The sequence below is a fragment of the Haliotis rufescens genome, unplaced genomic scaffold (assembly GCF_023055435.1).
Source record: "Haliotis rufescens isolate VD_foot unplaced genomic scaffold, xgHalRufe1.0.p SCAF_4, whole genome shotgun sequence".
NCBI lineage: Eukaryota > Metazoa > Mollusca > Gastropoda > Lepetellida > Haliotidae > Haliotis > Haliotis rufescens.
This window is the reverse complement of record NW_025964112.1, coordinates 18,508,533-18,535,949: the sequence shown is the minus strand read 5'-3', so window position 1 is coordinate 18,535,949 and position 27,417 is coordinate 18,508,533. Positions and strand designations below refer to the sequence as shown.

Sequence of the window (27,417 nt, the reverse complement as noted above, 5' to 3'; positions counted from 1 at the left end):
GATGGTTATAAGTTCCTATAGGCACCATGAGTAAGTGAGTTGGGTTTAGCGCCGCTTTTAACATTATTCCAGTTATATCACTGCACGTCAGCTTAATGTGGGAGGAAAACCCAAAGTGATGCAGGTCTCAGACGTTTACCACTTCGGTGAAACCCACGAGCACGGGTATGGTGCTGACAAACCTAGAAACATAATCGAGGCGAACCGGGATTCGAACCCACAATCACAGGTTTCTGGCGTGCCCAAGGTACGCAACTCTGCACAACGAATCGCGTCGCCTTAGACGACTGGGCCACCCGTGTCCCCTTAGGCACCATGGGATGTATTAGCAATCTGCTGATAAGGGACAGGTCATTTTATATTTTGAAAACATTGTTTTCCAGAAAATACTGGACAAAGGTTATAGCTTTTTACTCATCAAAAAAAGTATTGTGAAACCAACAAATATTGATGATGATATTTGATATTTAACGTGCGCTTTCCGACATAAAAGCGTATTTCGCACACGGGGTTGCACTATATTACTGGGTGATCTATGAATAAAAATTAATAATAAGGTAAAAGTGCGAATCCCCCCAAAAGTAAATGTCGAGACAAAATAAAGGTTCTAACTTGGGTGAGTTTGGGCTGGGTTGGGTGGGGAGAGGGCAGTCAAGGAACAATATAAGAGAACAGGTGGAAAAAATTGGGCTTGGGTTGGAGGGGGTCGGGGTCAGGGCTTGTAAGGCGCGGTAGCAGCTGGCTACTTGTGTCTGTGGCGACTACCTGAGCTTCCCTGTGAGCAGGTATATGCCATAGTGACCATTGACTGAGGTGACTGCTGCGTTGGAGAGGAAGTCGGGGTTACTTTCATTCCATCGACTCCGCAGAGAGTGAGGAAGGCGTTGATGTCCTGGAATGTGTTTAGATCGTGCTCGAACCTCTCTGTACCCATATACATGTACTGAACCATCATTAGATTTCTGCCCGGGCGGGCACCCACGCACACGCGGTTGTCACAGTTCTGTATGGTGCAGCTTGGGTGGGGTACATCTTTGTTGGGCTCCAGGATTCTGTTGGCGTCCTTGATTATGCCTTCGAGTACCCACCAAGAAACGACTTATTTTGGCACCTCCTTTTAGACAAAAAAGGGTATGACTTGGAAGCAGTGACCGAATATCCTGCCCTTAACAAAAACCCTGACATCATAAATAGTTCGAATCGGGATTCTAACCTGCGATCAAGGGTTCCTCACAGGTATAAGGTGCGACTCTATCTCGGAACAATATCAGTATTTTGTATCAAAGTTGGTTTGTTTAGTGTTTAAACTAATCATGCTTTGATTTCGACCGTCACTGCGGAGCACGTCATTTGACGTTAAGGTTTTGGCGTTATTACATTAGCATTACGGAACCATTAATACGAGTTTAGACAGACACAATTTTATGCTTGAAGTATTATTTTTGCATGAACGACCGACACCCTGCAATGGCACATTTGATGGCCCATAAGTGACACAGGAACGTTTTCGCTTAGTAATATCCGGCATGGTTCCGAAGTAACTAGGCGAGAAATTGAACAGTTCGTAACACAACTTTTCCTCGAATAAGAGTTTTAAACAGCAACTTCAGTAACAACGACACGGTCTATTTAACATAGATACTCATGTCCGATACTCTTCAGTGTGGCATTCAAGATAGTCTTTTAACGAGCACGTAGCAGTGTGCCGCCGTAGCTGGAAACGCCTCCGCCAACGACCGCAGTGGAGGAATTAAACGAAAAGGTGATCCTGGCTCCTTGATTTAGTCGGGAGACAGTTGTTAGGACGATCAGGCCGTTGTTGTGGCCAGCCAGGGAATGTGCGTATGCAGTGTCAAGAATCACCCCGTTCTGGTTCAGGGTTAAATAGCCATCGTTATGGTGGTTAGAAATCATTACGTCTGCCCAGAACAAATACGTTCCAGAAACAGGTGCCTTAAACACGCCTGTCCTTTGGCTATAGGCTTTCCCTACATTCGTCTGTATTGTATCAAACTTGAGAGTAGTAGACAATCCAACTTTTTCTGCCTTCTGGGTCACCTCGAAGGCAACATCTGCGTCAAGTTCAACTGCAAGAATTTAAGGTAAAGCATTACAGGAAGATTCTTTGATATTCAGGAACATTTACACTTTGCTAGGGATAATTGCGGATAGAAGGCTTGAGGTAGCCTGATAATTAATGGGGTGTATACTCAAAGGAAAAGGTAACTGTGATTTTCTTCTTACGTGTCACGTTAGGGTGATGTTAGATGCCTTTGACTTAAGGTTCCTGTTATTCTTTGAAGATATAAAGTGTATTGTTGTTAATAAGACCGAAGCAGGACCCCGTAGGTTTTCTTACTTTAATTTCTTACTCTTTTCAGTAATTACACTCGGACTCTATTTCCGTGTTATTTTTTTTTTCCGGAAACTATCAATGTGCGCGATATCTATTGGTTATGCGGGAATGTAAATTATCACATATGTTTTCCTAGCACATCCAAAAACTAATACGAAAACCCTTGTCCCACATTGAATGGAATTTTACGACAAATGCATAATTTAACTTCGGAATTGGACCAATATTTTATCCCCAAAGCGAAAATAGTCCCAAAACCTGTAGGCGTCTGTTCATGTTAACCAACTAATCAGATTACATGTATTGTCCAAATTTGGTTTGTGTGACATTTCCAGCATAAACGCAGCAATACTTTCAAGGAATCATTAACATCTTGTAACTGGTATGCTTATCGAGTTGATCCTTGGAACATAAGTAATTGTTTTCCAACATTGTTTTATTTGGAAACTTATATTCTTTTATACAATGTGGGTCTCAACTTCTATCGTATCCCTATGCTGTAATTTAGTGTAAACTTTGTTGTGAGTGCGTTAACATATGGTGGTTAAAAGAAAGTAATTGTGTTATCTTTTCAATGGTCGTTAACATGCGGAGTGTTGCCTCCCCTGATTTTACGTGGTTGCCGTTGGTGTGCCTGTATTTTTGCTGCAGCTATCATCACATTCAACTTTAAACATATTAGTTAGAGGCGGTTTCGTTCATGAAATACAACATACGAAATATGTCCGATGCGGTAGTCAAATAATAATTTCCTTTCTCAGTTCATAACAAGTCCGTTACAATAACCTTCATCTTCGATTAGGGGTAGAATAGGTCTTCAGCAACCAATGCTTGCCGTAAAAGGCGACTATGCTTGTCGTAAGAGGCCACTAACGGGATCGGGTGGTCAGACTCGCTGACTTGGTTGAAGCATGTCATCGATCCCAATGGCTCATGATATCAATCACTGATTGTCCGATCCAGACTCGATTATCCCACCGGTGGCAATCATCACAAACAAATTTATTTTGAAAAAAATAGAGGTAAAATACCCTGAATAATCAAAGATTTTCCTCACTAGATGTGTGATTGTTCCTAAAACAACGAATATAAACCAGGTATCAAATATTCAAGATTTTCGTAGTGTTGCAATAGTGTGAGATCAACGACAACTACATGGGCATGGTTTCACCATCATTCAGATGCAAGGGTTTCTTCCTATCAGTTCAAGACCGCCTCCGTGGTCTAGTGGTAGAGCGTCCGCCCGGAGAGCGGAAGGTCCGGGATTCGATCCCCGGCCGCGTCATACCAAAAGACGTTAAAAGATGGTACTTGTTGTTACCCTGTCTGGCGCTCGGCATTAAGGGGCTAAAACAAGGACTGGTCGGCTCGGAGTCAGTATACTGTGTCTGAGTGGGGTATTCATGTTAAACTGCGGCATGGTATCTCAGTGAGCTAGCATTATAAATCGGCATCAGTCCGGACTAGTACAAGCAGCCACACACACACGTACATGCACGTCGCTATATAAGTGCGATAATCTTGGACGCGACGTTAAACCCCATTTCACCTCACCTCCTATCAGTTCATTAGCTGGAAAGGTACTCACGGACTATGTGGGACATATTTTTAGTTGTTTTCTGCAGTACCTCCTGCTTTGCCTGCACAATGAGGAGCTCGTCCGATGTTGTCCGTAGTTTGTCCTCGGTGGCCTTCAACTGGGACTTGACATTCTCCAACTGCACCGTGTTTACCTGGCGGGAAGCACAGATGCTTAGTCACATCGCTATGTGGACAAATCCAGTCTCTCCTGACACAAGTTTAATACACAACAAACTACAATGCCCGAGTCGGAAGGAGTGAGTGAGTGAGTATGGTTTTACGCCGCTTTTAGCAATATTCCATCAATATCACGGCGGGGGACACCAGAAATGGGCTTCACACATTGTACCCATGTCGGGAATCGAACCCGGGTCTTCGGCGTGACGAGCTAACGCTTTGACCACTAGGCTACCCGACCGCCCCTGCACCGGAAGAAAGGTTTTTTTTAACAAAAAAAACACGATTTGTGACAAAACGAAAACGTAAACGAAATCAATGAAAAGGCGCATACACAATAATTACATCACGTAAATTGTAAGATATAATAGTAATTTCCGTACGACTGTGTGAACTCTTTTACAGATTTGACACTCTCCAATGAGGTCATAATTGACTTGAAGGCATCATATTCTTCCGTGATGAATGAACCTGTCTGGTTAGGAAAACGAGGAGCTTTATCAGCTATATCGTTGTTCCGACAATTACTGATCATGAACGCGATATCTCTTTCGCCAGACCGATTACTTCGTTTTTTCTCGAATACGGGATTTTCTTGTATTCGAATAACGTATTCCATGTCCTATTAGTAGTGGGGATATGTTCATGGTCATTCATGGAAAGTTTGGGTTGAATTATGTTTGGGACCCGTGGATATTCCGGGGTAAGACCGGCTAAGCTTGTCGTAAGATCTGTATAATGAGTGAGTGAGTGAGTTTGGTTTTACGCCGCTTTTAGCAATATTCCAGCAATATCACGGCGGGGGACACCAGAAATGTGCTTCACACATTGTACCCATGTCGGGATTCGAACCCGGGTCTTCGGCGTGACGAGCGAACGCTTTAACCACTAGGCTACCCGACCGCCCCTCTGAATAATGAGGATCGGGTTGTCAACATGTGTAACTTGTCCTTTGGCCATGCTATCCGCCATTGATTTGCTTGGTCGATTATTTACAGGTCGGTATCATATAGCTGCGTGAAATATTGACGGAACCTACTGCGGCATAAAACACCATTTGCTCTTTCACTCACTCACTTCGTGTATTTTGTACTGGTAGTCTCTACAAGTTCATGTATTTTCTAACCGCATGCTGGGAAATCAGTTCAATCATCGTGTGAAAATTCAACATTTCATGACACTCATACCACACAACAGAGTGTGTAGCTACTTATCGTTACCATTTTACTATCACAGCAGTATCGTGATATCTAAAAACACCACGCTATGATTACACTATTAGAGTTGGTCCAACTATTGCGACGTAATACTGTAAATCGTGAAATTAATGCGTCACCAAAAGAATGCGACCGCTGGTCCCTAGCCAAAAATGCGCCTCAATATGAATGCGACAACCCCCTCCTCTCAAGCATCAGTGGATATGTCATCTAAAGAAAACGTTATCTGTCATGTTTACAGGAGAATCCTCACAGAATCCAACCTTACATTAATCCAATCACACACCAAATAGCACCGCTTATTCGCGCTGAGTAGAGTACTTCCGCTAAAACAGTACATGCGCGCTGGCTCGTATCGACCTTTGACGCAGTCGCAAAGAACAAAGACACTGTGTTGTGTGGATGACGTCTGTCTGGACTTGCAGGTGTGATCAGTGGTGACATAAGTGAGTAGAACTGTTGTCTTGACCCGAGCAGTGACAATACACAGGATGCAATTAGTGTTTGAATGACATTGTTTATGTACTTGTTACAAGTGCTGCTCAATAAACAGTGATGTGGAATACAAAGTTGTTTGTTTTCAGCGTATGTCTAAGTTTGTATTTCTGCTGTCCAAAATGTCTTATTGTTGATATAAATGCGATGTTTAATACTGCGGGCAAAGATCACTCGCATTTATCGCATTTAATTCATGCTCGCGTTAATGTCAAGATTTACAGTATGTAGGAAAATCCACAATATCCACAAAAACAATTCAGTAAAATAAGCAGGAATTTGTGATCTTTGGAAAATGGCCCAACGCGAGGAACGTGCAGCGACAAAACCCTTTCTATATCCAATAGAAAGCTCTGTATAAAGCAAAGTCGATTGTACCATTCCGACTATGTCACAAACACATGCAAAGGCAAGTCAATTGTTCACCTGAAAAAAACACCAGAAATAATCCACGATATGATGATGACTGACCGGCGAATGACTGAACATCATACTACTAGTTCAGTGGGTATTTCCCAGGAGAGAGTACATTCCATTATCACAGAAACTTTGGCAATGAAGAAAGTATCAGCTTGTTGGTTTCCAAAGCTTCTGACATTTCATAAACAAACTCCATGTCTCGTGAAAATCTAGCTGTTTGAAGCTGATCAAGAAATGTTCTTGCAACGATTTGACACTATGGATGAAACCTGAGTTCACCACATCTAGCCAAAAATAACATCCAAACCACAGTAACATCGTCATAGTGGGAGCAGGTATCATCCTTACCTATGTACCTACCTGCCTGTTCATCTTGACTTGTGGTTTACTTGAGATAAATCTAATATATTCAGTAATTTTCTGACAGTGAGTGAGTTGTGTTTAACGCCGCTTTTAACAGTATTCCAGTTATATCACGGCGCGTCAGCTTAATGTGGGAGGAAAGCCCGAAGTGATGCAGGTCTCAGACGTTTACCACTTCGGTGAAACCCACGAGCACGGGTATAGTGCTGACAAAGCTAGAAACATAAACAATCATAGGTTTCTGGCGTGTCCACCGGACGCAACTCTGCACAGCGAATCGCGGCGCCTTAGACGATTGGGCCACCCGTGCCCCCAATTTTCTGACAGCTATGTATTCACGAATACAATGATACAAAGGATGACATCATATGTTTCCAAGATGAATGTTGTTTAAAGCCACTGTCGGTAAACAATCTGGTTTGAACCAGTGACAGCAAGCATTAGTGACGATTCACACTATTGGGGCACGGTGTCACTTAATCAGCCAAGACACCGTGCTTCTATACCTAGAACCTCCCGAGGTCGCTCTAACTTAGGATAATGACTATCCTGATCCCGAATCCTCACGAATGTTGCCAACAAACATGAATAAAGGAACAAACAAAAAGAAAATTATACATTTACCTGAAAACGGGATTGTAGCGAAGTCATGGCTGTTTCTAAAGTCGACACGTGACTTACTAAACTCTTTAGATCAACCTGTCCATTTGGTTTGGTCAGCGGCATTATCAGGCCCGATGCCATAGAAAATAGAATGGCGAAACATAAACGCATGGTTCCAGTCGTCTTGCGTAATAGCCTGTCACTTGGAACCACACAAGTGGCTAAATGGCGTACATGGAAGTATGTCTGTGTTTACTGATAACATTTTAATATCTCAGAAATATGCCTGGAATGTAGGTTAGGAGCGGCTTCTATGTGTCCGAGTTTATACCCAATATATGCGCATTCCGTTATTATTCCTCAATTACGAGAGAGAGAAATTATATTTTAATGTTTCTATGAAAATAAAATATGACCCTTTTTTAAGGAGACGTTTTGGTATAAAGATCTTGGTTTGCTGAATATATGTCATTAATCTAACATGTCTTTCGGTGGTACGATTTTGTAGCCATTTTTTTGTAAAAATAAATGAACAAAACCCGAAGCAATATATTTATCATTATTGCGAATGAGTGAGTACGATTATACGTAGCTTTTAACACTTTCCATCATAAACAACACGTGACACACATTGAATAGGTGGAGAAAAATATATCAACACATAAACAAGCACACGGTGTACACATCAGATCACATCGCCAAAAGTTTATCAAGGTGCTTTATCCGGTAAATATTGTTTCAGTTGTACCCGTTTGACCGGAGGGGGTTGAAAAGTAGCAAAGGCACAAATCCACGAGACAATGTAAGTATTAAAATACATGTAGTTAAGTCGTCAAAGGCAATACATAATGTCATTTCAAGGAACATGTGCGTATCCTCACTTTTGGAAAAATTGCTTGGCATTTCTCAATCAGAAATATTCCTTCAGGTAAACGCTATTTATTATGACATGGGTCGTGAAATAAATCTTGAAAGCTAGTCAGCTATTTGGTTTATGGACCACACAGTAAATATAATATCAGATACATTATATGGCATACAATTTTGTTGCCAGCAACAGCGTCACAGTGGGAACTGGTATTAGCCTCAAGCATACACCTGCTTGTAGTCCTTTCATTTTGACGTGTGGTTTATTTGAGGTGTAGCTAATATACTCATGCAATAAGTTTTTAATACATTCATATGTTGCAAAAAATTGTAAAAAATCAACATTACCTTAAATCATTCAATTCTCACCCTAGAAATAGTTGTATCACGTTTGCATGCAAGATTAGTGACGTTTTTTGTCAGCTTGTGCGGAAATGGAGGCCAGATAAGAAACTAACCAGATAGAGTGCAGCATGTGCAATTGCCTTACCTGTGAAAAACAGACAGGTGCCATCTACATACCATAATCTTTGTGAAACGATGACACGTAGTCTGGAGTATTCTGCTACGGGGACATTGACAATATTTAATTCTAACGGATAAATCAAGATTTCTGGAACAACATAACATGCATCTGATTATTTTGCGATCGCACAATTGCATGGCATCTTGCATTTGGGCTTCTGTGTCATTTCAAAGAAACATAAAAATGTCCCCAGGTGAACTGTATCTGAGCTCAAATGGTTATGAATCTCCCAAGTAAATATGTATTGCTCATAATCTTCAAGTTGCCTATCCTGTTCAAAAGTTCAATTTAGCGCAGTCAAATCTATTGGTAGCAAGCCGCACAGGCTTGGCTGCAGTGATCTAAACGCCGAAAAATTTGCTAGATTTATATCCGACAGCCCGAGATGTTGTTGTGGCTATCATACGGAAGATGCACTTCATTTCTTTATTACGTGTCCCTTAAACAGTACAGTAAGGCAAAACATGTATTATTTCGTAAAAGGCTGCCATTTAAATTCAATTCTAAATGGTAATTCAATTGTAACGACAGTAACAAATCTTGAAATTTTGAAATCGGTGCACAGTTTTATTCTATCTTCTTGCCGATTTAGAGATTTTGTCTGAGATGATGGCTTTCCTATATGATACTGCGATGTTGTTGTGCTGAATGTAAATAATAATGTAACTGTAGTTATGGAAGATAATCCAGTAATTAAACACTTACAGAACAATACTTACCTTTAATGCCAATTACACAATGTATGCTATTGCTATTTTTTCATGCCACTATCAATACATTGCTATTTGTATATGTATCATGTTTGGGAGAGGCATTCAGATAAGCAAAATTAGCTTGTTTGCCAATCCCTCCACTTTATGGAAATAAATGTGTTTATATCACATTAAAACCACAGCAGGTTTATCTCATAACTTTAGACTATGAATTCACGCAGCATGACTCAGACATGCTCTTCATTGTTGTTGTCTTTATCAGTTGTTCCGTGCCCAAGTGTACTAGAAAGGTGTGGTGAATAGACAGAGAAGAACAGTACGCGTGCACTTTCATTCTGAACTTTCAAAATTTGAAGCAAGACTGAAAATATTAATATTTATTAGTTATGACTATATAGATTTACGGATTGATGAATCTGTGTACACAACACACGACTTGTCAGGACACCCCAGGGTAGCTCTGTGGCGTGTTGTTGCGTATTTGGATAAAAATATAGAGAAAACTTCTTTTCCTTCAAACCAGATAGTTCAGATAACTTGTAATAAAGAAATGTTATGCAGAGTTTGAATTATCCTAGTATGAAAGAAGAAGAAAAAATCCATTTTCAGTCCAATTAAAGATCGGTTTTTCACATTTTCAATAAAAAAGAGAGGCGTTTTCTACTTAATACAAACAGAATATGATAATGCTAAATGATTTTCGTCTGCCTTGAGTACATGTTTATGTTTGTACAATGGAATCTGGGATTCAAATCCACGATCAGGAGATCCTGACACGGCAAAGGGTTGCAGCTCTGCGCAGAGAATTGTGACCTATTAGGTTAACTGACACTAATGTCCTCTACATAAAATGGACGGGTCCTTATGAATATTTATGAATATCATATACGATTCTATATCCCCCTCACACTGCTATTGAGAAACACGAACACCCTTGCAGAGATTCACTTGGCAATAAATCAGTTCAGCGGATTGCAGTGTCAATAGCTGTAGCGCATACCCCTTTTGTAAGCACTTGACAACTGTTGAATTCAGAACATATCACTGTACACAGCGTATCTCCCAACGATCACGACGCTTTACATATTCAAGAAAGAGACGATATCACTACCACCCATAACTGAGGATTTCATATTTGGGTATGTATTATGCTTAATTTGTGTGTCTATCTTTAGTCATTTCAAAAGAAGACTGTTGTCTCACACACGACATAATTGCAGCTGTTTATAAAGAATACCCCTTTGTCTTTGTGTGTAGAAAATGACTTTAGTTATCTATTCATGCTTGTTTGTATTTTGCATCAATAAACAACAAATATATTCCAGACAAGTTTCTATGTTATCCAAATATCAGTTTGTTTTACACACTCATGTCAACCTCGAATGTTTCATTAGTGCAAAATATTGCATCGTACACACATCATGCAATGAAGAAACAGGCATTACTTGTAGATTATGTTGAACTATAGGCCTATATTGCCTTACAGTTTGCCATGAATACACAATTTGATGTGTCACAGTGTGTGTGTGCGTGCGTGCGTGCATGCGTGCGTATATGTGAGCGTGCGTGCGTACGTGTATTAGTGCGTGTGTGCGTGTACGTGTGTGTGAGACAGACAATCCAATGATTGATTTTGAGCAACGGACCCACGACGTTCGGGGTAAGATGATACGCCATTAATCAAGTACCCAAGCTTAACCACCCGATCCCTTAATGACTTGGTAGCTGGAGCACCCAGAATACCCACGGAGTGCATGAATAACTAACTGTTAAGTTACACTGTATATATTAAACTTAAATCATCACAAATCATTTTTAATGTCGGATGTCTTTCAGTCATGACAAGAAAAGCTTTATTTGAGGCTATTGGCGCCAATTCTTTGAAGACAGTGGAAAAACTGCTCAAGAGTGGAACAGATGTAAATGGAAGCGATTGGGTAAATATCAGTGGTATATGTATGTAGCAAAGAAAACCAAAGTATTTTTGTTTTACCAGAGAAAATAGTTTGTTTGTTTTGGATACATATTTCATGAGTTTTGAATAAAATCAAATTATAAAACTAATTTATGAAATCATTTATAACAGGATGGGTGGGCCGATTAACTACACTGTATATATATACATTGCAACAGTTCTATTTTTTAGATATAACATGTTTTTTTTTAATTTGAACATTATTTAGGGACTGGTCATTTATTATAGGGAGGGGACCGGGGTCATAATAAATATGTATTCTATTTGATATATACATTTTTGGGGTGTGGATGGGTGAACAAATGTACAAATAGTTCTTATAATAAAGTGCGTGCGTGCGTGCGTGCGAGTGTGTGACTAATACTATCGCACCCCTACACTATATGACCAGTCCCTTAGTGAAGTATCCCAAAGAGTTAAATGAGATAAATTCAAAATATAGATACTAATTACATTGGGATTATTTACCCCGAGTTGTCAAATACTACTTATACAGTATGTATTTTCTGTGATAAGTTTTCATTTATATTTCAGTATACCGATAAACCTAGTTTATCTGTTATTTTGTAGAATTATAATTAAAAACTGTATAGTAAGAAGAAAATAATTCGTATCCAAATTCATTAATCCGGACGATTTCACACAGAATGTTACAGTCCGAATTAACTGGGTTTCACCAATATTCATAATATGAGTTTGGAAATTGTAGAGTCCGGATTAATGGGGTCTCAGTGTGTGTTTATTACCTCAGATAATCAAGATACAAGTAAGCATGTTATTTTTCAGACCGACAAGACACCATTGCTCCTTGCCATTGAAGGTCAACAAACAGACATTGTCACCTGCTTATTGGAACACGGAGCCAAACCTGACCTAGCTGACGAGGTGAGGGTGCAAATGGGAATTTATGCCACACCCAGCAGTATTCCTTCAATTACACCACGTTCAATAAGTACTCCATGCGGGGTCACGGGTGGCCCAGTCGTCTAAGGCGCCGCTGTTGAGAGTTGCGTCCCTTGGGCACGCCAGAAACCTATGATTGTGGGTTCGAAATCCCGATTATGTTTCTAGATTTGTCAGCACCATACCCATGCTCGTGAAGTTTCACGGAAGTAGAAAACGTCTGAACCCTGCATCACTTCGGGCTTTCCTCCCACATTATGCTGACACGCCGTGATATAACTGGGATACTGTTAAAAGCGGCGGACCCGACATGGGTACAATGTTTGAAGCCCATTTCTGGTGTCCCCCGCCGTGATATTGCTGGAATATTGCTAAAAGCGGCGTAAAACCATACTCACTCACTCACTCACTAAAAGCGGCGGTAAACCCAACTCACTCACTCACTCACTACTCCATGCAGCGGTTGTCATGCTTTGGTTAGACCCCATTATGTACAGCCCCCATCCCTCGTGGTGTATAACCCCGTTATATTGCAGGTTAAATTTGATCCAAAATATCTGTAAAACTTCAATTCCATACATAACATGTAATCAAATGTTAACTTAATTTTGTATCAATGTGAAATTTGATGTGCGTGCTTTCGCCGATCAGTCTAAAAGGTATGTACGGATAAGACAGGACGTTTAAAAGTGACTGTGTTACGCGAGTTTAACCAGGAAGATCAGACTTACACGGCGTTTCATTGTAGTTGAGATCCTTAGGACATAGAAAGGGTGGGAGTGTTCCAAGAAATGCGATAAAGGGGCTTTGTAAAGCTCTAGGTATGTATGTCAAGCAGCTAGTCCAGGGGGTAGAGCTTTTACACTGCGATAATATTTATAATCTTCCTGGTAAGAAGCGACCAATCATGTGTTGATTTGTACAACCTTCTATGCATCTGTGCCCGACCTTCAATTAAATACCAAAGACATGTTTGGGCCTATACACCAAAACTACCCCCCCCCCCCCCCCCCCGACCACCACCACTGAATTGTAAAACAAACATATTTCTTAAAAATATTTATCTTTACTTATCAGCAGCAGAATCTCTGCAGTAATTCAAAATAAACATATCGTCTTTAGTTTCAAAATAGTGAATGTGCTAGCGTGTCGCTGGATTATCTGGTCCATTATGTCATTGTCTACTTTTTATACAGGCCGCCGTCGCATGGCAAGAGTACAGCTGTGCGGCGTCACGCAACAAATAATCACTTACTTTTTTATGCAAAGTGTGCGAGTGGCGGGTGCTACCGGAAGGGCAGGACATGCATACCCATTTAAGTGATCACACAGTTTATGTACCAAGATAGACGTATCATTTCTTTCATTAGACAATGCGATCTTTGGTGAATGTATTAATGTATAAATGTGTGAGTGAGTTGGGTTGAACGCCGCTTTTAACAATATTCCAGTTATATCGCGGCGTGTCAGCTTAATGTGTGAGGAAAGTCCGAAGTGATGCAGGCCTCAGACGTTTACCACTTCGGTGAAACCCACGAGCACGGGTATGGTGCTGACAAACCTAGAAACATAATCGGGGCGAACCGGGATTCATAGGTTTCTGGCGTGCCCAAGGGACGCAACTCTGCACAGCGAATCGCGTCGCCTTAGACGACTGGGTCACCCGTGCCCCCTAGCATGTTTCAAGATACGTTGAAATATGGTGTGTGCGTGCGTGTGTGCGCGCGTGTGTGTTTGTTGTGTATCGCCGCACTCAACATTATTCCATGTATGTGGTGGCGACCTGTAAATCTGTCTGATCCTGGACCAGATCATATTCAAAAGTTTGAGATATGTCCTTGAAAGTGTACATATTACGTACGTAAGACAAATCGCAAGACACTAAGCATCCTGTGAAGAGCATCCTCCCGTACAACTACATTGTGTATGAACTGTCGAAGCAACCATTTTTGTATATAATCTCTCTTTAATGGTTAAACGCTATTGTAACGTGAATAGATGTGTCCATGGTGTTATGTGGCAACATATCCTATATATTGTAAGTTATTTCTGATGAAGACCGCCTCCGTGGTCTAGTGGATACAGTATCCGCCCGCAGAGCGGAAGGTCGTTGGTTCGATCCCCGGCCGCGTCACATCAAAAGACGTTAAAAGATGGTACTTTTTGTAACCTTGCTTGGCGCTCGGCATTGAGGGGCTAAACAAAGGATTGCTCGGCTCAGAGTCAGTTTACTGTGTCTGAGAGTGGTATTCATGTCACACTGCGGCATAATATCTCTGTGTGCTAGCACTATAAAATAGACATTATCCGGACTAGTTGAGGCGCTCGTAAAATAGAGACGCTCTGGTTCTTTACTTTATTTACCCTCCCGGTACAAAGAGTTCCGTTTCGTGGAGCTTCTTTACAGTTGTCCATTCACTCCCGGGACCGACTCATTCATACGATTTGCTCCGCGAGATAACAGTTTCTAGAATGCTTACTGTACCTGTAGAAGAGCGAGACAATTGTATGCCTTCTACGATCTATTAGATGCACCCACACGCACGCACGCATGCATTCATACATACTAGCTATTGTCATAACCCGGTATAAGTTTTTAAAGGGACAAACAAATTGCGGTGTGCCTTTCGTTACGACCGCATCAACCGCCCCATGTCCGTATTGACAGGAACTGTATCGTGTGATCAGTTGGACTGTCAACCAACCTGTAAATCCACATTGCCTATATCATTGCCATACATATTCACAGGATGGGAGAAGTGCTTTTCACCATGCCATGATGTCTGGTGTACGAGGCATTCTACAGATCTTGCTGACGAGAACCGTTAATATTAACCTGGAAGATAAGGTATCTGACATTTTATCTGTTGTCAGTATCTCTCTTGGATAAAAAAAACTTACTTTTACAATGTATACAAACATTTGTGTTAATAAATGATAGAGCGTTTGAAACATTCAATTTATTTCCGAAAGTCAATTCTCATTTCAATTTAAATACTTTGTTTTCAAATGACCAAATAACATGTAATACAATAACAAGCATATTTCGGGATGATAATAAATTGAACAATCATTTTAATAAATATCATGTAGTCATTCCATTTCTATCCTGATACATATTTATTTTTTTAGAATGGTCAAACGCCACTCCATTATGCCGTGGAGAGAAAATGGACACAGATGGTAGAATGGCTGGTTTTTCTGGGGGCTGACGTCAATAAGGAAGACAAAGTTCGTAAAAATGATTTGATATAAAGTGATCAAACTATTCTGTACGAACTCTAGAGCAACAGAGGTAATGGTTTCTGTTTGAACATGAACTATGCTGAGTATATAATAACTAACTGACTGTTTCATGCCATTCAGCACCACCAGAGGCAATGTATGTTTTTGAGCCCACTTGGATATTTCCAAGGCAGAACGTCTCATTGCCCTACCCGACTAAACTGGGCTGCGGGTACAATCTGTAACTTGATGTTTTGTCATGGTATTCTCAACCCATTTCATCAAACAACGGAGTATCATGGCCCAAACACGTTTTTTACTGTAATGCGTGATATACTAAAAAAAGTCTGTCTTAAAACAACATTCACTCACTCATTTACTCTTTTTCTTGAGTAGATGGGGAACTCTGCCAAGTCTCTTGTCGGCGACGAGAAATTGCTTAGGGGCGCAATTGAACAACCTGTGGATTTAGAAAGGTAGTATGAAGACAGCCTTAGTAGTTATACAGCAAAAGTGGTAGTAATTCCTCTTTCAATACAGTAACAAATGTTACTGTAATCACACATCAAATGATACATCGTAACTATCATGAAAAGGGATGTATGACTTTGATTGACCATTTCTTAACAACTGTTACGCAACAAATCACTTGTCAAGATATGTTGAAATGTAGCTGTATTACATTTAAGTGCTATTTGTGTACAAAAGCAATTTTCTCACCTTTCAAGCTTCGTTCCATCGCTAATGGACGATGGAAATATCCATAGCCAAGTAATTGAATTTTAACCCGTGTACAGATAATCGCCAGGCAGAATTGAAGAAATGAAATTTAAAACAAACTTGTTTAGAACATTTAAAACCTTCAAAGAAAAAGAGAGCACTTTTAGTTATAAACTTTAAAAATCCCAATATGATGACAAAGACCATGATCACAATAACTTGTGTTTTTGGGTACATTTTGCGGATTTATAAGTAATGATTACAATAACATTCAGACATACAGAACGAATCCTAGCTGACCATTGCGAGGAGAAGTGTATCAAGAACATGACTATCAAATTTGGGTCAGAAACTGACTTTGGTTCTTCAAAGACATTCATGCTGCTCAAGCGATACGAACCAACCACACACCCAAAATGTCCTGCTAAGAAGAAAGACGAATCCTTCTGGGGAGAGCTGGTTGAATGCCGTATATCGCAACCCAATATTCTCTTGACAATCACTTTCCCTTTGCAAGACAAACCAAGCTCCTATTCTGAAGTGTTTGTGAAGTATGCAACCATGGATAAAGAGGAAAAGGAATCAGTTGCCCAAACAGTCTTCATGACAGTGGAGGTACGTGTGATGTCATGTTTAAAAGTTTACAGTCAGCAATGTCCTGCACCTGCTGCATCCTGTGAGGTGCATCTCAATCCGTATTTCCCCGGAAAGCAACCCATGCAGTTATAAGTAATGAACTGACAGGACTAACTAGATTGACAGGATTGATCAGGATTAATTAGAATTGACCTGGACTGACGAAATTACGTTATTAGAACACTAAGCTTGAATCCAGCTTGAGCCCAACAGCCAATGTATCCTAATATTATAGTATCTCATGTCAGTAATCTCTCATGGGCATGTGATCGAATTAGGTTTACCGCCTCTTCAAGCACCAAGTTTTATTCCGGCGTGTGAGATTACTATACGAGGAACGCCCAAGGTGAAGCAGGTTTTTTATGCGTACCACTTGAGGGGAAACTAGCGGATCCTGTCGCGACTAAGAAGCACAACTCTGCACAACGAATTCCGACTCCTGAGTAGACCGGTTTCACATTAGGTAAATACAATCGTGAAATTAGTGATACTGCGACAACGAGTGGCTACATGAATATTAGAATTGACGTATTTGTTTCATTTTTCAGAACCTTTAACATTCATAGTTTCACATTCATAACATTCATCGTTTTCAGGAACGTTGGATAGCAGAAGCCAAAATAAATATTGGAGCCCGTGGCTGGTTTGTCATTTGCCATAGGCCAGGCGAAGAACTCCTTGAAGTTCCCGCCAATGGTGGGAAGATTACATCTACTCTTGATACGGACGTGGAAATGGACATTCCAAAGAATACATTTGAAAGACCTGGGAGTATATCGTTCAAGGTAAAAACTTGTCAATGTTTGATTATAATTTCCTATATGTTTTATACACATACATCACCATTGCCAGGCATACTGTTTAATGTTCTTGCTATACATTCAGTAGTCATTTCGCTAACAGTATTTTGTGGAAAGAGACCTTGGTACTACTAATACTGAAACATATAATTATCATGTCTGTTTATGAATGCGAATCATATATCTCTTGTTGGCATGCATGTCTTTTTGTTGTTTCTTAAAGGTCGAGGAGTGTCTGCCAGTTACAAAAGACCTAGATGCAATTCTGTCATTTTCGAAGTTTTATGAAATTGAGCACACGTCTGGCACCCAGCCGAAGCAAGGTATCCTCCTGACATTGCCTCTCCCGGATAAATACACAGGGAAGGGGGAACTCGTTGTCTTGTCCAGGTCTGGACCCGAGAATGTCGCAAGCGTTGAAGAGGATACAGAATACTGGACCTTCCTTGACACTGACATCGAGATCAAGGGCAATGTTGCAAGCTTTACCATCAAACATTTTTCAACGTAAGAATTGTTCATAGTCCATGTTTTCTTGAGAATGATAAACGTTGAGTGGATGTTGGTATTCTGATTGGTCTTGTGAATGTTTTTTGTGTGTAGGGTTACATAATTTGGTCGGTGATATAACGTGCTTCCACAAACCCATCAGCGGTAAAGCTCATTTGTACAGCTCATGTTGTTGTGATTTGAAATGGTATTACCCCGGGGGCCAGGGTTATAACAGTCCCCTGACACTCTAATGCTTGTCGTGAGTCACAAATAAATTGGATTGATGACTTGGTTGATTGCGTGTCAACGTACCGTTTCGTGGGAAGTTGCTCATAAACCACTGGTTTGTCTGGCCAAGATTATATACAGGTCGTATACAGCTGCAATGTTGTTGTCTGAGACAAAAGTTGTTTTGATGTCAATGGCTTTCTTTCAGATCCTTGAATATTTGAGCAGAAACAAAACATGTAATAATACAGCATTACGTTTCTTAGTCCTGGAACTAAGGCAAGTACGTAGTTCTGACACTATTTCTGACATCACATATGACTCTATTTGTCTTGGCAAAATAGTTGACCTGTACAAGCATTAATACTTATCGCTTTATAGGGTTCTAAGTCGTGCAGAGTAACACCAAAGACTAATGATCATAGTTGCGAATCCCAGATGGTTCCTCAATGTTTCTTGGTTTTGTCAGTACCATACTCGCAGTCGATATAACTGAAATACTGTTCAAAGCGGCACTAAATGGCAATCATTCACGGACTCTAAATACATCAATTATATATCTGACGTTGAGACATATTACAAGAAGAACAACACGGCTTGCTTGAACCCGGTTGGGTGGATGTATCTTTAATGAATTGAGAATATATAATTATGTTCCTGTTTCATATGTTGTCCTAAATTAATGCTACACAGAAAGGCGATGATGGAGAGTCCGAGAAACACATCAAGACGCACACTAAAAAGGCAAATATCAAAATGTCACAGAAGGAGAAAGATTCACATAGTAACATTTTTGGCATATGCAAAACAACTGTCTCCAAAATTACATGATGTCATAGTGGAATGTTGTAAAGCCGAAAACCTAAAGAGACGCACTTCAGCTTGGGCAAAGGCCAACTACTCCTGCCTCCGAGTTAGCGGGATGTTCCAAGCTCGACCGGAATACGAGTACGGCATGGCCGTCGCTGGTAACGCCAAATCCCTGTCCAATATCTCACGGCTGAAGATCACTTACTTCCCCGGGATGAATTGTCACCAGTCCTTGGAACTGGAGGTGATCGATCATAAAGACATCAGTCGTGCAACAATTGCTATAACAAATCTGCAGACTGCCGACCACGACGTCCTCACGTTTCTACCGTTTATCCTAGATATAAATGCCTATTCGTCCCAGAGCACTTCTGTATCCAAATCCGCTGTTGATGAGGTGGACAGAGGATTGGATGAGGCTTATGATCCTGAACTGTACGAGTCCAGAGGCAGTACGTACATGTCCTTCACATAGGAAATTTATTACAGTTTGCGTTTTTCAGATGAAGTCTAAATTCTTAATGAATACGAATAACAGTAACATCTAAAATAATGGCACGAGGAAGTATTTTAAAGGGATCTCAAGGTTGATCACATTGAAAATATCAAAGAAAGATCAATACAGTAAACAAAAACTCGTCCTGCAAAGACATGAATCGTTTTCAAAGAATAAATGACTATATTTTCAGAATTCATAGTAGCAGATCTTACAGCCAGTCTGCCAGTTCAAGTGTTTTGTTCCTGGTGGAAGATTTGGCTATACCTTGGTCACTCTTTACCTATGTTGATGGATCTGCTTCACAAGGACCTGTATGACTCTCTTGAGGGAAGCAAACAGGTATGGTGAATGTGCAGGGGGGCACTTGAGCAAAGCGATTGCAGCGCCACAATTATCGTAATGCCATACTTTACAATTGACTTTGGAATCCACCGCTTAATATTCTGGTGGTTTAAGTTTGGTTTGAGGTGATTGTTAAGGTAAAACCGGAGGACATTTTTTTCTGCTATCATCTGAAATGAATTATTCCTTCTTACTCCTCTCCCCACACCTCAAACCCTCACACCTCACACCCCACACATCCACACCCCTACACCATTTCAAAAATCAAATAGGTGGTCCCTCATATTACTTGCAACACTGCAATTAGCTTGTGCAAGTACATTTATTACCCACGTGGTGAAGATGCAGGTGGTAAGATACTAAATCCGTACGTCACACGTGTGTCGTACAAGATTGACCTTGTTTTATTCGTTTTGATTGGATAACCGTGACCTCTGTCACGCCGGGACTACTTTTTTCATTCATAAAAAATCGCGAGACGTCATTCAAGGCAGAACTGAAGAAATTCATGAGAACGAGAGATGTTTACAAACACTTTATTAAACCAAACAAGATAGTCCCACGCATCAAATTCGGTTTGCATTCTATGTAAGTTATGCATAGAGCTTCTTCAGACATTATATATAATCGAGCTAGATCTATAAATCGATTTACAATGTACGACTACCGATCAATAGAGCGAGGGTCCCCTTGTGCGTGACGCACCCGACCACTTTCGCAACTTTCAATTTGAGTTCACGTAAAAGGATAAGCGTGGTGAAATGAAGTCTGTTTAAACTATCTGGACAGATATCGAGACTTTCTTGGGATGATCCGGTTGTGCAATCGGTGTCCCCTTTAAAGCGTGTTTTGTGGCGCTGTTTCGGGAGGTGTTGTTCATGAATGAACGTACACGACAGCACGACCAGATCACTTAAAGTTAACAGTTCCGATACAAATCATTCGAAAACTCCGTGGAAGTGTGCATGACTTCTGATTTTGTGGCCCCAAACATCCCAAATGTGAATAATAACATTCTAGCGTAAAACGCTGTGAGTGGATCGCGGTTGTCTTTTCTTATTCCGGTGGCGACGTTGCCCTTCGATCGTTTGAAGCTGTCACTGACATTCAAGCAGATTTGAGTTTGTTGATTTTCACGTCTTCAGTATATAAGGTGGTACAGTTAACATGAATGTCTTTGGCGAACAGTCTGATTTCCCTCTTCCAAAATGGTACGAACATGATATAAATTCAGCTGATAGATCAAGGAAACCGGACCATTTTGATTGCACAGCCGGGACCCCGGCAGCGCGAGTGACCGACTGTTGTTCCGATATTCAAAGCGCGGCGCTATTGTGACATTTCAAATGTTCTTATCGGTGTCCTGCGTACTAACAACATGGCGCTTGAATTACCATAAGTTGAAGAATTTCTTCCTAAAGGATCTTGAGCATCGGTGCTGGTTTGTTTGCAAACAGAACAGCAGGCACATGTTGTTAATGCGTATGCATAAACATGTCAACAATGCCCATATTTGGTCATATATCAATATTCATGCGCAACCAGATTTTGCAACCGGTTTCAGTTTGGTCTGTCAACGAACGAAAGTTGTTATGTATTTACACTTAAATATATTTTAACGTAGGTAATAAATAAAATACCACACTCATTCTCGTTAGATACCATTTTTACGAAACTCGTGAACTTTCTATGGTATCTGACCTCGCTTTCGCTCGGTCAGATACTATTGAAAGTCCACTCGTTTCGTAAAAATGGTATCTAACGAGAATGAGTGTAGTATTCTCTATGTATGTCCTGAACGGAATTGGTAATATGAAAAACAAAATCATTAACGGTTTTCAGTGCTGGTGAAACATATACTTGTCACTATAACATAAATATTATATTGACCTCTTAAAGAGTGGATAGTATGTTGACATATCGCAAGCCGCCAGTAATACTATATTTCATCCGATACATTTCAAAACTAGAGTGTTGCAGTCGAACTCAGGACATCACGATAAATATACAAACACGTTACAGGTGTTGCGAAAGTGGTTCTCAGCAAGTGCCAAAGCCGCAGACTTGGGCATCACAAAGCTTACACAAGCACTGGTGAGAGTAGACAACCTGTCTGCGGCACAGTCAGTTATTGATTATCTGGAGATGTGGTGAGTATTTATGTTTTATACAGTATCTTCATCTCTGTGAACTTGTTATAATACAATGTATTTTATGCTTAGTCACTGTTGTTAATATTTAGGTTACGACAAAAGGAATTTTAAGCCCTAGAAAAACACGTGACTTCTATATATACTTCTTTCCTTTGACTATAAGTTAATATTAACGAGACGAAAATGAACCCACTTGGATTATCAATCAAATCATTGTATTATCAGCCTTTGAATCTTTTTTTCTAGCTGGAAGTCATCTGATTGCAAACATGAATGGCAGAATAAGCCATTTTGGAATTGGTTGAAGAACCAGACCTTCACCCTAGACAGTTTTATAGGAAACATTAGTAAGTCTTTTGTGAAAGAAAGAGTGAAACTTGTAAATTTAAACAAAATACGACAGTAATACATTTCATTGCCTTACCTGATGTTACAATATGTAATTATCCCCCGCTACAACGAAGATACTGAAAAAGGTTCCCTCCGTCCATGTTTCCGTGTGTCCCGATGTCGTTTCCGGAACAGATCTCGAAAACAATAACAAGTGCTGCACTTACGAAACTTGGTAAAAGGGAGTTTTGCCTTTTACTTTTATGGTTTCGCAATAATATATTTTTCTGTTTCCATGGATGCAAGTTGCAGTAGCAGAACTAAAAAACTATTAGGGCTACATTTACAAAACCTAGTGCACACATATTCACCATAAACTTGTAGTTTATATGTAGTTGTTATGGTTTAAGGTCTTTTTCGATGGATATTAGTTTGGGGTTCCAAGATGCACTTAGGTTCAAATGGTTGCGGTGTTCGTCTTTTAGTGTAGTATTCAGTAACTGTCCAATATTTCTTCATGAAGTTACTTGTACACATCATGCAAGTGCTGAACTGGTGCCCTTTGTTGTAATCAAGAAAGTTTTGTGTTTTTTTTCGTTTCCAAGACAACATATTGAAAAGTCTTACACAATTCAGTAATTCTGTTTGTAATTGTGTATGCAGATATCATTCATCTTACTATGTGTTAGAAAATGTTCTCAGGAATCTTTTTGTTGTTTTGAGAGGAAACTAAATGGCTCGGTGGTTACTTGGTGACTTGGTTGTGTGACATCGTACTCTGAGAGAGTGGGACGTTTAATGCGGATTTAATTAACAAACAAGCATCGGAAGCATCATAAATCATTTCAGGAATTGTTTATTTTATGTTATTGTAATTAGTGTTTTGAAAATATTATATGTGACAGTGCTATCAAATTGAAAGTTCTATGTAATGAAAGGTATCATTACTAATTCACGTCATTTTAATGATGATAGAAAACATTTAAAGCATAGATGGAGTACTTTGGAGTAATAGTATCTGTCATAATGTCAGTTGGACAATCTTTAGGACGAACCCTTTTTGGTATCATGAGCTCACATATCCAATGCTAAATGTGTTTTGCATAGCCGAGTGGTAGTGCTGTGCAACTCAGACCCAGACTTCGATCTAATGTCAATCCTAACGTCATTTACATCTATTTATTTACATTTTCATTTCATGTTGTGATAATTAGATGTTGTTTTTTGTCTCCAGTTCAACCCACTTCTTATAAACTCTGATACCCTTTTCAATCATCTTCCTCAGCTTCATCTGGAATTCCCCTTTCTAGTTTTAGATCTACCCATCACCTGTTTTTTATAACTGTTTAGCACCTTGGCTTCCTCAAACCTATTGGGACAGATGCCATATGTCTTCTTAGTGGTCACCTTAAAATTGCACTCATGCATTCTGTATCAACCTTCTTGGAGGGACGTCTTTGCGTTAAGGGGAGGGATATTTCAATAGTATTGTCTTTTTCCATCATTTTATTAAATACTCGTATATACACTTATCAAAAGGGCTTCACTGTGATTTACTGAAGTAATTGTATATTATTTAATGTATTCTACATAAATATTAGTCAGCAAGACGTACATAACACTTTATTAGCACATGGTATTCAACCACGTGCTACACTATACATATAGTAATGAATTTAAAGACTATTTGCTTGTTGCTTTTATTGAGAAATACTCTTATTGTATTTTTTCTGCATAACTTTTCATGCAGGTATGACCTTTTTTTCGAAATATTCCTCTCAACAACACTTAATCAATAACTACAATCATCAAAACATAACTCATGCTTCTGACAAGCAAACAAGTGGATGAAAATATACCTTTTCTTACACGTCAAGCTACAAATGGCACACAACGTGGAGCGCCCTTTCGTAGCCAGGCGGGGAGAACCTGTAGATATCACCGGGCATGTTGATGAGAGGATGATACTTAAATGGCTAACTCTTAGTCAGGGTCAGACTATAAATATAAATATACTTGTACATATTATTAAAATATTGAGTGGTATACCTTACATTATAAGATGCACCCTTCCATTTTTGTTTTGTCAGTATTCTATAATGCAGATGAAACCAACTGTTTCTGAATTTATCTCTGTAGGTCCGCCGGAGCCAATGTCAAATATGTTTCTCCTTGATATCCTGAAGTACATCGAAGTTGAGCCCGAGAATTTGGGAACATTTTTGGGTTTGACAAAACAAGAAATTGATACCACAACATGCGATATACACAAGGTTGGCCGTGAATGCCGGGTATTTGTGGTAAGTATAGCATTTAATGATAATTAAACCAAAGAATCAAAACTAGGCCCACAACACGTCTTTCAGACTTATTGAAATTTTCTGTCCTATTTTCAAGCGATTTTAGGAATCGCTCCTCTCATTCAAATGTATGATACAATACATGTGTATGACATGGAATTTTAAGGTGCTGCTGCGAGCAAGAGAGAAACATCAACATGGACATGGAAGCCTTAATGCGTTATTGGAAGGACTAGAGCAACTGGATCAAAATGATGCGAAGGAGTCCATCATACATGACACTGAAACGTGGTAAGGGAATCCCCACCCACCCGATACCCACACTTCTCTTCATGATAAGCCCATATTTATAGGACAGCTTTCATCTTTCTTGAAAATGACCAACATATGTTATAACGGCCAACATATGTTATAACGTCAACACAAAGTTGTTCGTACCATCTCCACGAGGGATGTCATCGTATATTGCGTTATATATGTATTGGTAAATGTTTACTGTCGATACTATATCGACATAAATTTATGAATTTGATACTAAATACTCGATTCTAAATTAATAATTCTCTGCCACAGAAATATTTACATTTATTAAGATTACAATTGTTAAGACAACGAGAAAGCAGAAAATTCAGTTTCAAAGAATTAATGGATCAGCTTTGTTGATATTTAACATTAAATTACAGTTCTAGATGGTTATTTTTCATCAATCGTCATACACTATAGTTAATCGTATTTGTAACCGATATATTGATATATTGTGATCATTCTGAGTCGATATATCGATACAGAGATTTCCATCGATGACACTACTAATCTATCTGTAAACCAGTTATGTTTGTCTATGTCCATTTCTTGACAAGTTTTTATCCTTATGTGTCATAAATGATAATCGTTGCTGACGTAATGTTTATTCGAAAAACGTGTGTACAAAATAAAAGAAAAAGAAAATTACCAGAAAGATTATTTTAAGATGAATGTTGTTTGCTTTGATTAAAGGTTACAATCTGATGGACAATCCAATGGAAAGATTGCGGAACAAATAAGAATGGTTATTGACCAGTTCACCTAGATCATCCAACCAGGAAAACGTGCCAATTGATGACTCTTATAGTCATGGATATTTTTTTTGCAGGGCAGGATTAAGGGAAATGAAAACACTGTTACCTTGCACTTTTATACATATGATCATACAATATATTTAACTCGTAGTGACTTGAGGCATTCAGTTGTTGCTCCCACTAGCTATAATAACGTCTGTATATTTGAAATTACTGTAGAAGCTTTCCTAACCACACAGCCTTATATTTATCAACTCTACCTGTAACTACTTCCTGTTACCAGTTCGAGTTTGCCTTACTTAGCACAAATTTCAGCTTTATATTGTTCCCACATATTTGTAAAATATTACGAAACGCCTTTGTTTAACCGACATCAACAGGAAACGTCGCTGAAACTTTATTCTGAATTTCGAATCATTCAAATTCTGTACTTTTACTTGAAATATTCCATCACAGTTGTTCCATTACATGCGAATGGTCCCTTAACCAATGTGGTGGCTTATTGAAGGTGATGTTATTATAACTCTACATGTCTACACAGTCAGTATGCTATGGCGCCTTAGGATCAATGACTGCATGGGAACCGCTGATGTCTTTTGGGGATGCATACCTATCATTGATAATAAACTAAATAGAATCCCGACCAGTGTAAATTGCAATTGTAACGGATGAACAGCTAATAAAACATTCTTATAGGTCTTTATTTGCTGAATTCTAATATAGAAGACCAAATAAAATGATATTAGGATGATGCCAGTCGACAAGTGTTGTACAGGTTTCATATGAAAGCATATCTTTAGATTCTGTACGACCTTATGGACTCAAATACTTTTAGATTGTGTTTCCTTGTATTAATATTTGTTTTCCTCATTAGGACATTAGTATGGACCAACACAGGCTTAACGAGTATTATTTGGCATATTTGGCATATCGTTGTCAATGCTTAAGCCGTTACTTTTTTACGTGTTCTTTATTAAGATTTATTATACCCCAGTTTGTTCTATATTGTTATATAAAGGAAATAGAAGTTGTACTTCTGGCATCTTGAAAACGACGATTAAGTCATCCGTATCATCGCATGTAGTGCAAGGCGAATGTGGTAGATGTTCGTCCGTCCGTTCATATACCTTCAAAAAGTCAGTGTAAACTAAGTGATCGTTGCCAAGAAATAGTATAAAATGCTTGTACAAATGGAAAGCAGTGGTTGTTAAAAAGGAATCTAGTATCAAGCAAATATTACAAGTGTATGGTCTCGAATGTGTTTGACAAGAAGAGATAGTTCGATATGCTTTTATTATCATCAAATGTAACCATCTTAAAATTTATCAATTTATATATATAAAACAGCCTTCATTATAAGAAACTAGTACTTTCTCACTTTGTATTTCTCGATGTGTGACTTGGACCTCTGGCCTGTATTACTTCTGAATAAAGTTACTTACTTGCTGTTATTTTTGTCATATACATATGTAAAATATGTGTTCTGACATCTTCCTCTTGATACAATCTGCATACCTTTACTTGATGTCCGGGGATTGTATTGGACACTTTACAAAACTCAGCAATTGCTATAACAAAATCCGAATCCCGAATTACTAGGTTTGTCAGCACCATCCCCATGCTCGCGG

The 27,417-nt window shown here is 39.4% G+C and overlaps 2 protein-coding genes across 3 annotated transcripts; one reads left to right on the top strand and one right to left on the bottom strand.

Moving 5' to 3' along the window:
- Nucleotides 1–1,405: 1,405 nt before the first annotated feature.
- On the bottom strand, nucleotides 1,406–7,473 carry LOC124149257. The gene is made up of 3 exons (XM_046520718.2): nucleotides 7,234–7,473; nucleotides 3,945–4,089; nucleotides 1,406–2,087 (listed from the first exon to the last, which is right to left on the bottom strand). The coding sequence occupies exons 1-3, from the start codon at nucleotides 7,381–7,383 to the stop codon at nucleotides 1,684–1,686; spliced, it is 699 nt and encodes a 232-aa protein (XP_046376674.1). The 5' UTR covers nucleotides 7,384–7,473; the 3' UTR covers nucleotides 1,406–1,683.
- Nucleotides 7,474–10,282: 2,809 nt separating this feature from the next.
- Nucleotides 10,283–27,229, top strand: LOC124149256. 2 transcript variants are annotated; one of them, XM_046520716.2, is made up of 16 exons: nucleotides 10,283–10,457; nucleotides 11,155–11,255; nucleotides 12,080–12,178; nucleotides 14,946–15,044; nucleotides 15,329–15,427; nucleotides 15,818–15,897; nucleotides 16,417–16,756; nucleotides 17,374–17,562; nucleotides 17,801–18,084; nucleotides 18,991–19,559; nucleotides 19,797–19,945; nucleotides 21,971–22,098; nucleotides 22,348–22,448; nucleotides 24,571–24,731; nucleotides 24,898–25,022; nucleotides 25,728–27,229. In XM_046520716.2, exons 2-16 carry the CDS (start codon nucleotides 11,157–11,159, stop codon nucleotides 25,798–25,800), a joined length of 2,595 nt encoding a protein of 864 aa, XP_046376672.2. In that variant the 5' UTR covers nucleotides 10,283–10,457; nucleotides 11,155–11,156; the 3' UTR covers nucleotides 25,801–27,229. The 2 variants fall into 2 exon arrangements, with proteins under 2 accessions (XP_046376672.2, XP_046376673.2); XM_046520717.2 differs by lacking the exon at nucleotides 11,155–11,255.
- Nucleotides 27,230–27,417: the final 188 nt, after the last annotated feature.

What these genes read in the sequence shown, in the direction of transcription:
- LOC124149257 (XM_046520718.2), bottom strand. Translation starts at nt 7,383, where the DNA reads ATGCGTTTATGTTTCGCCATTCTATTTTCTATGGCATCGGGCCTGATA. An exon ending in CGCTACAATCCCGTTTTCAG is followed by an intron (nt 4,090 to 7,233) that starts GTAAATGTATAA and finishes GCTTCCCGCCAG; the next exon opens with GTAAACACGGTGCAGTTGGA. An exon ending in AAATATGTCCCACATAGTCC is followed by an intron (nt 2,088 to 3,944) that starts GTGAGTACCTTT and finishes AAATTCTTGCAG; the next exon opens with TTGAACTTGACGCAGATGTT.
- LOC124149256 (XM_046520716.2), top strand. Translation starts at nt 11,157, where the DNA reads ATGACAAGAAAAGCTTTATTTGAGGCTATTGGCGCCAATTCTTTGAAG. An exon ending in CAGTCTTCATGACAGTGGAG is followed by an intron (nt 16,757 to 17,373) that starts GTACGTGTGATG and finishes CATCGTTTTCAG; the next exon opens with GAACGTTGGATAGCAGAAGC. An exon ending in ATACATGACACTGAAACGTG is followed by an intron (nt 25,023 to 25,727) that starts GTAAGGGAATCC and finishes CTTTGATTAAAG; the next exon opens with GTTACAATCTGATGGACAAT.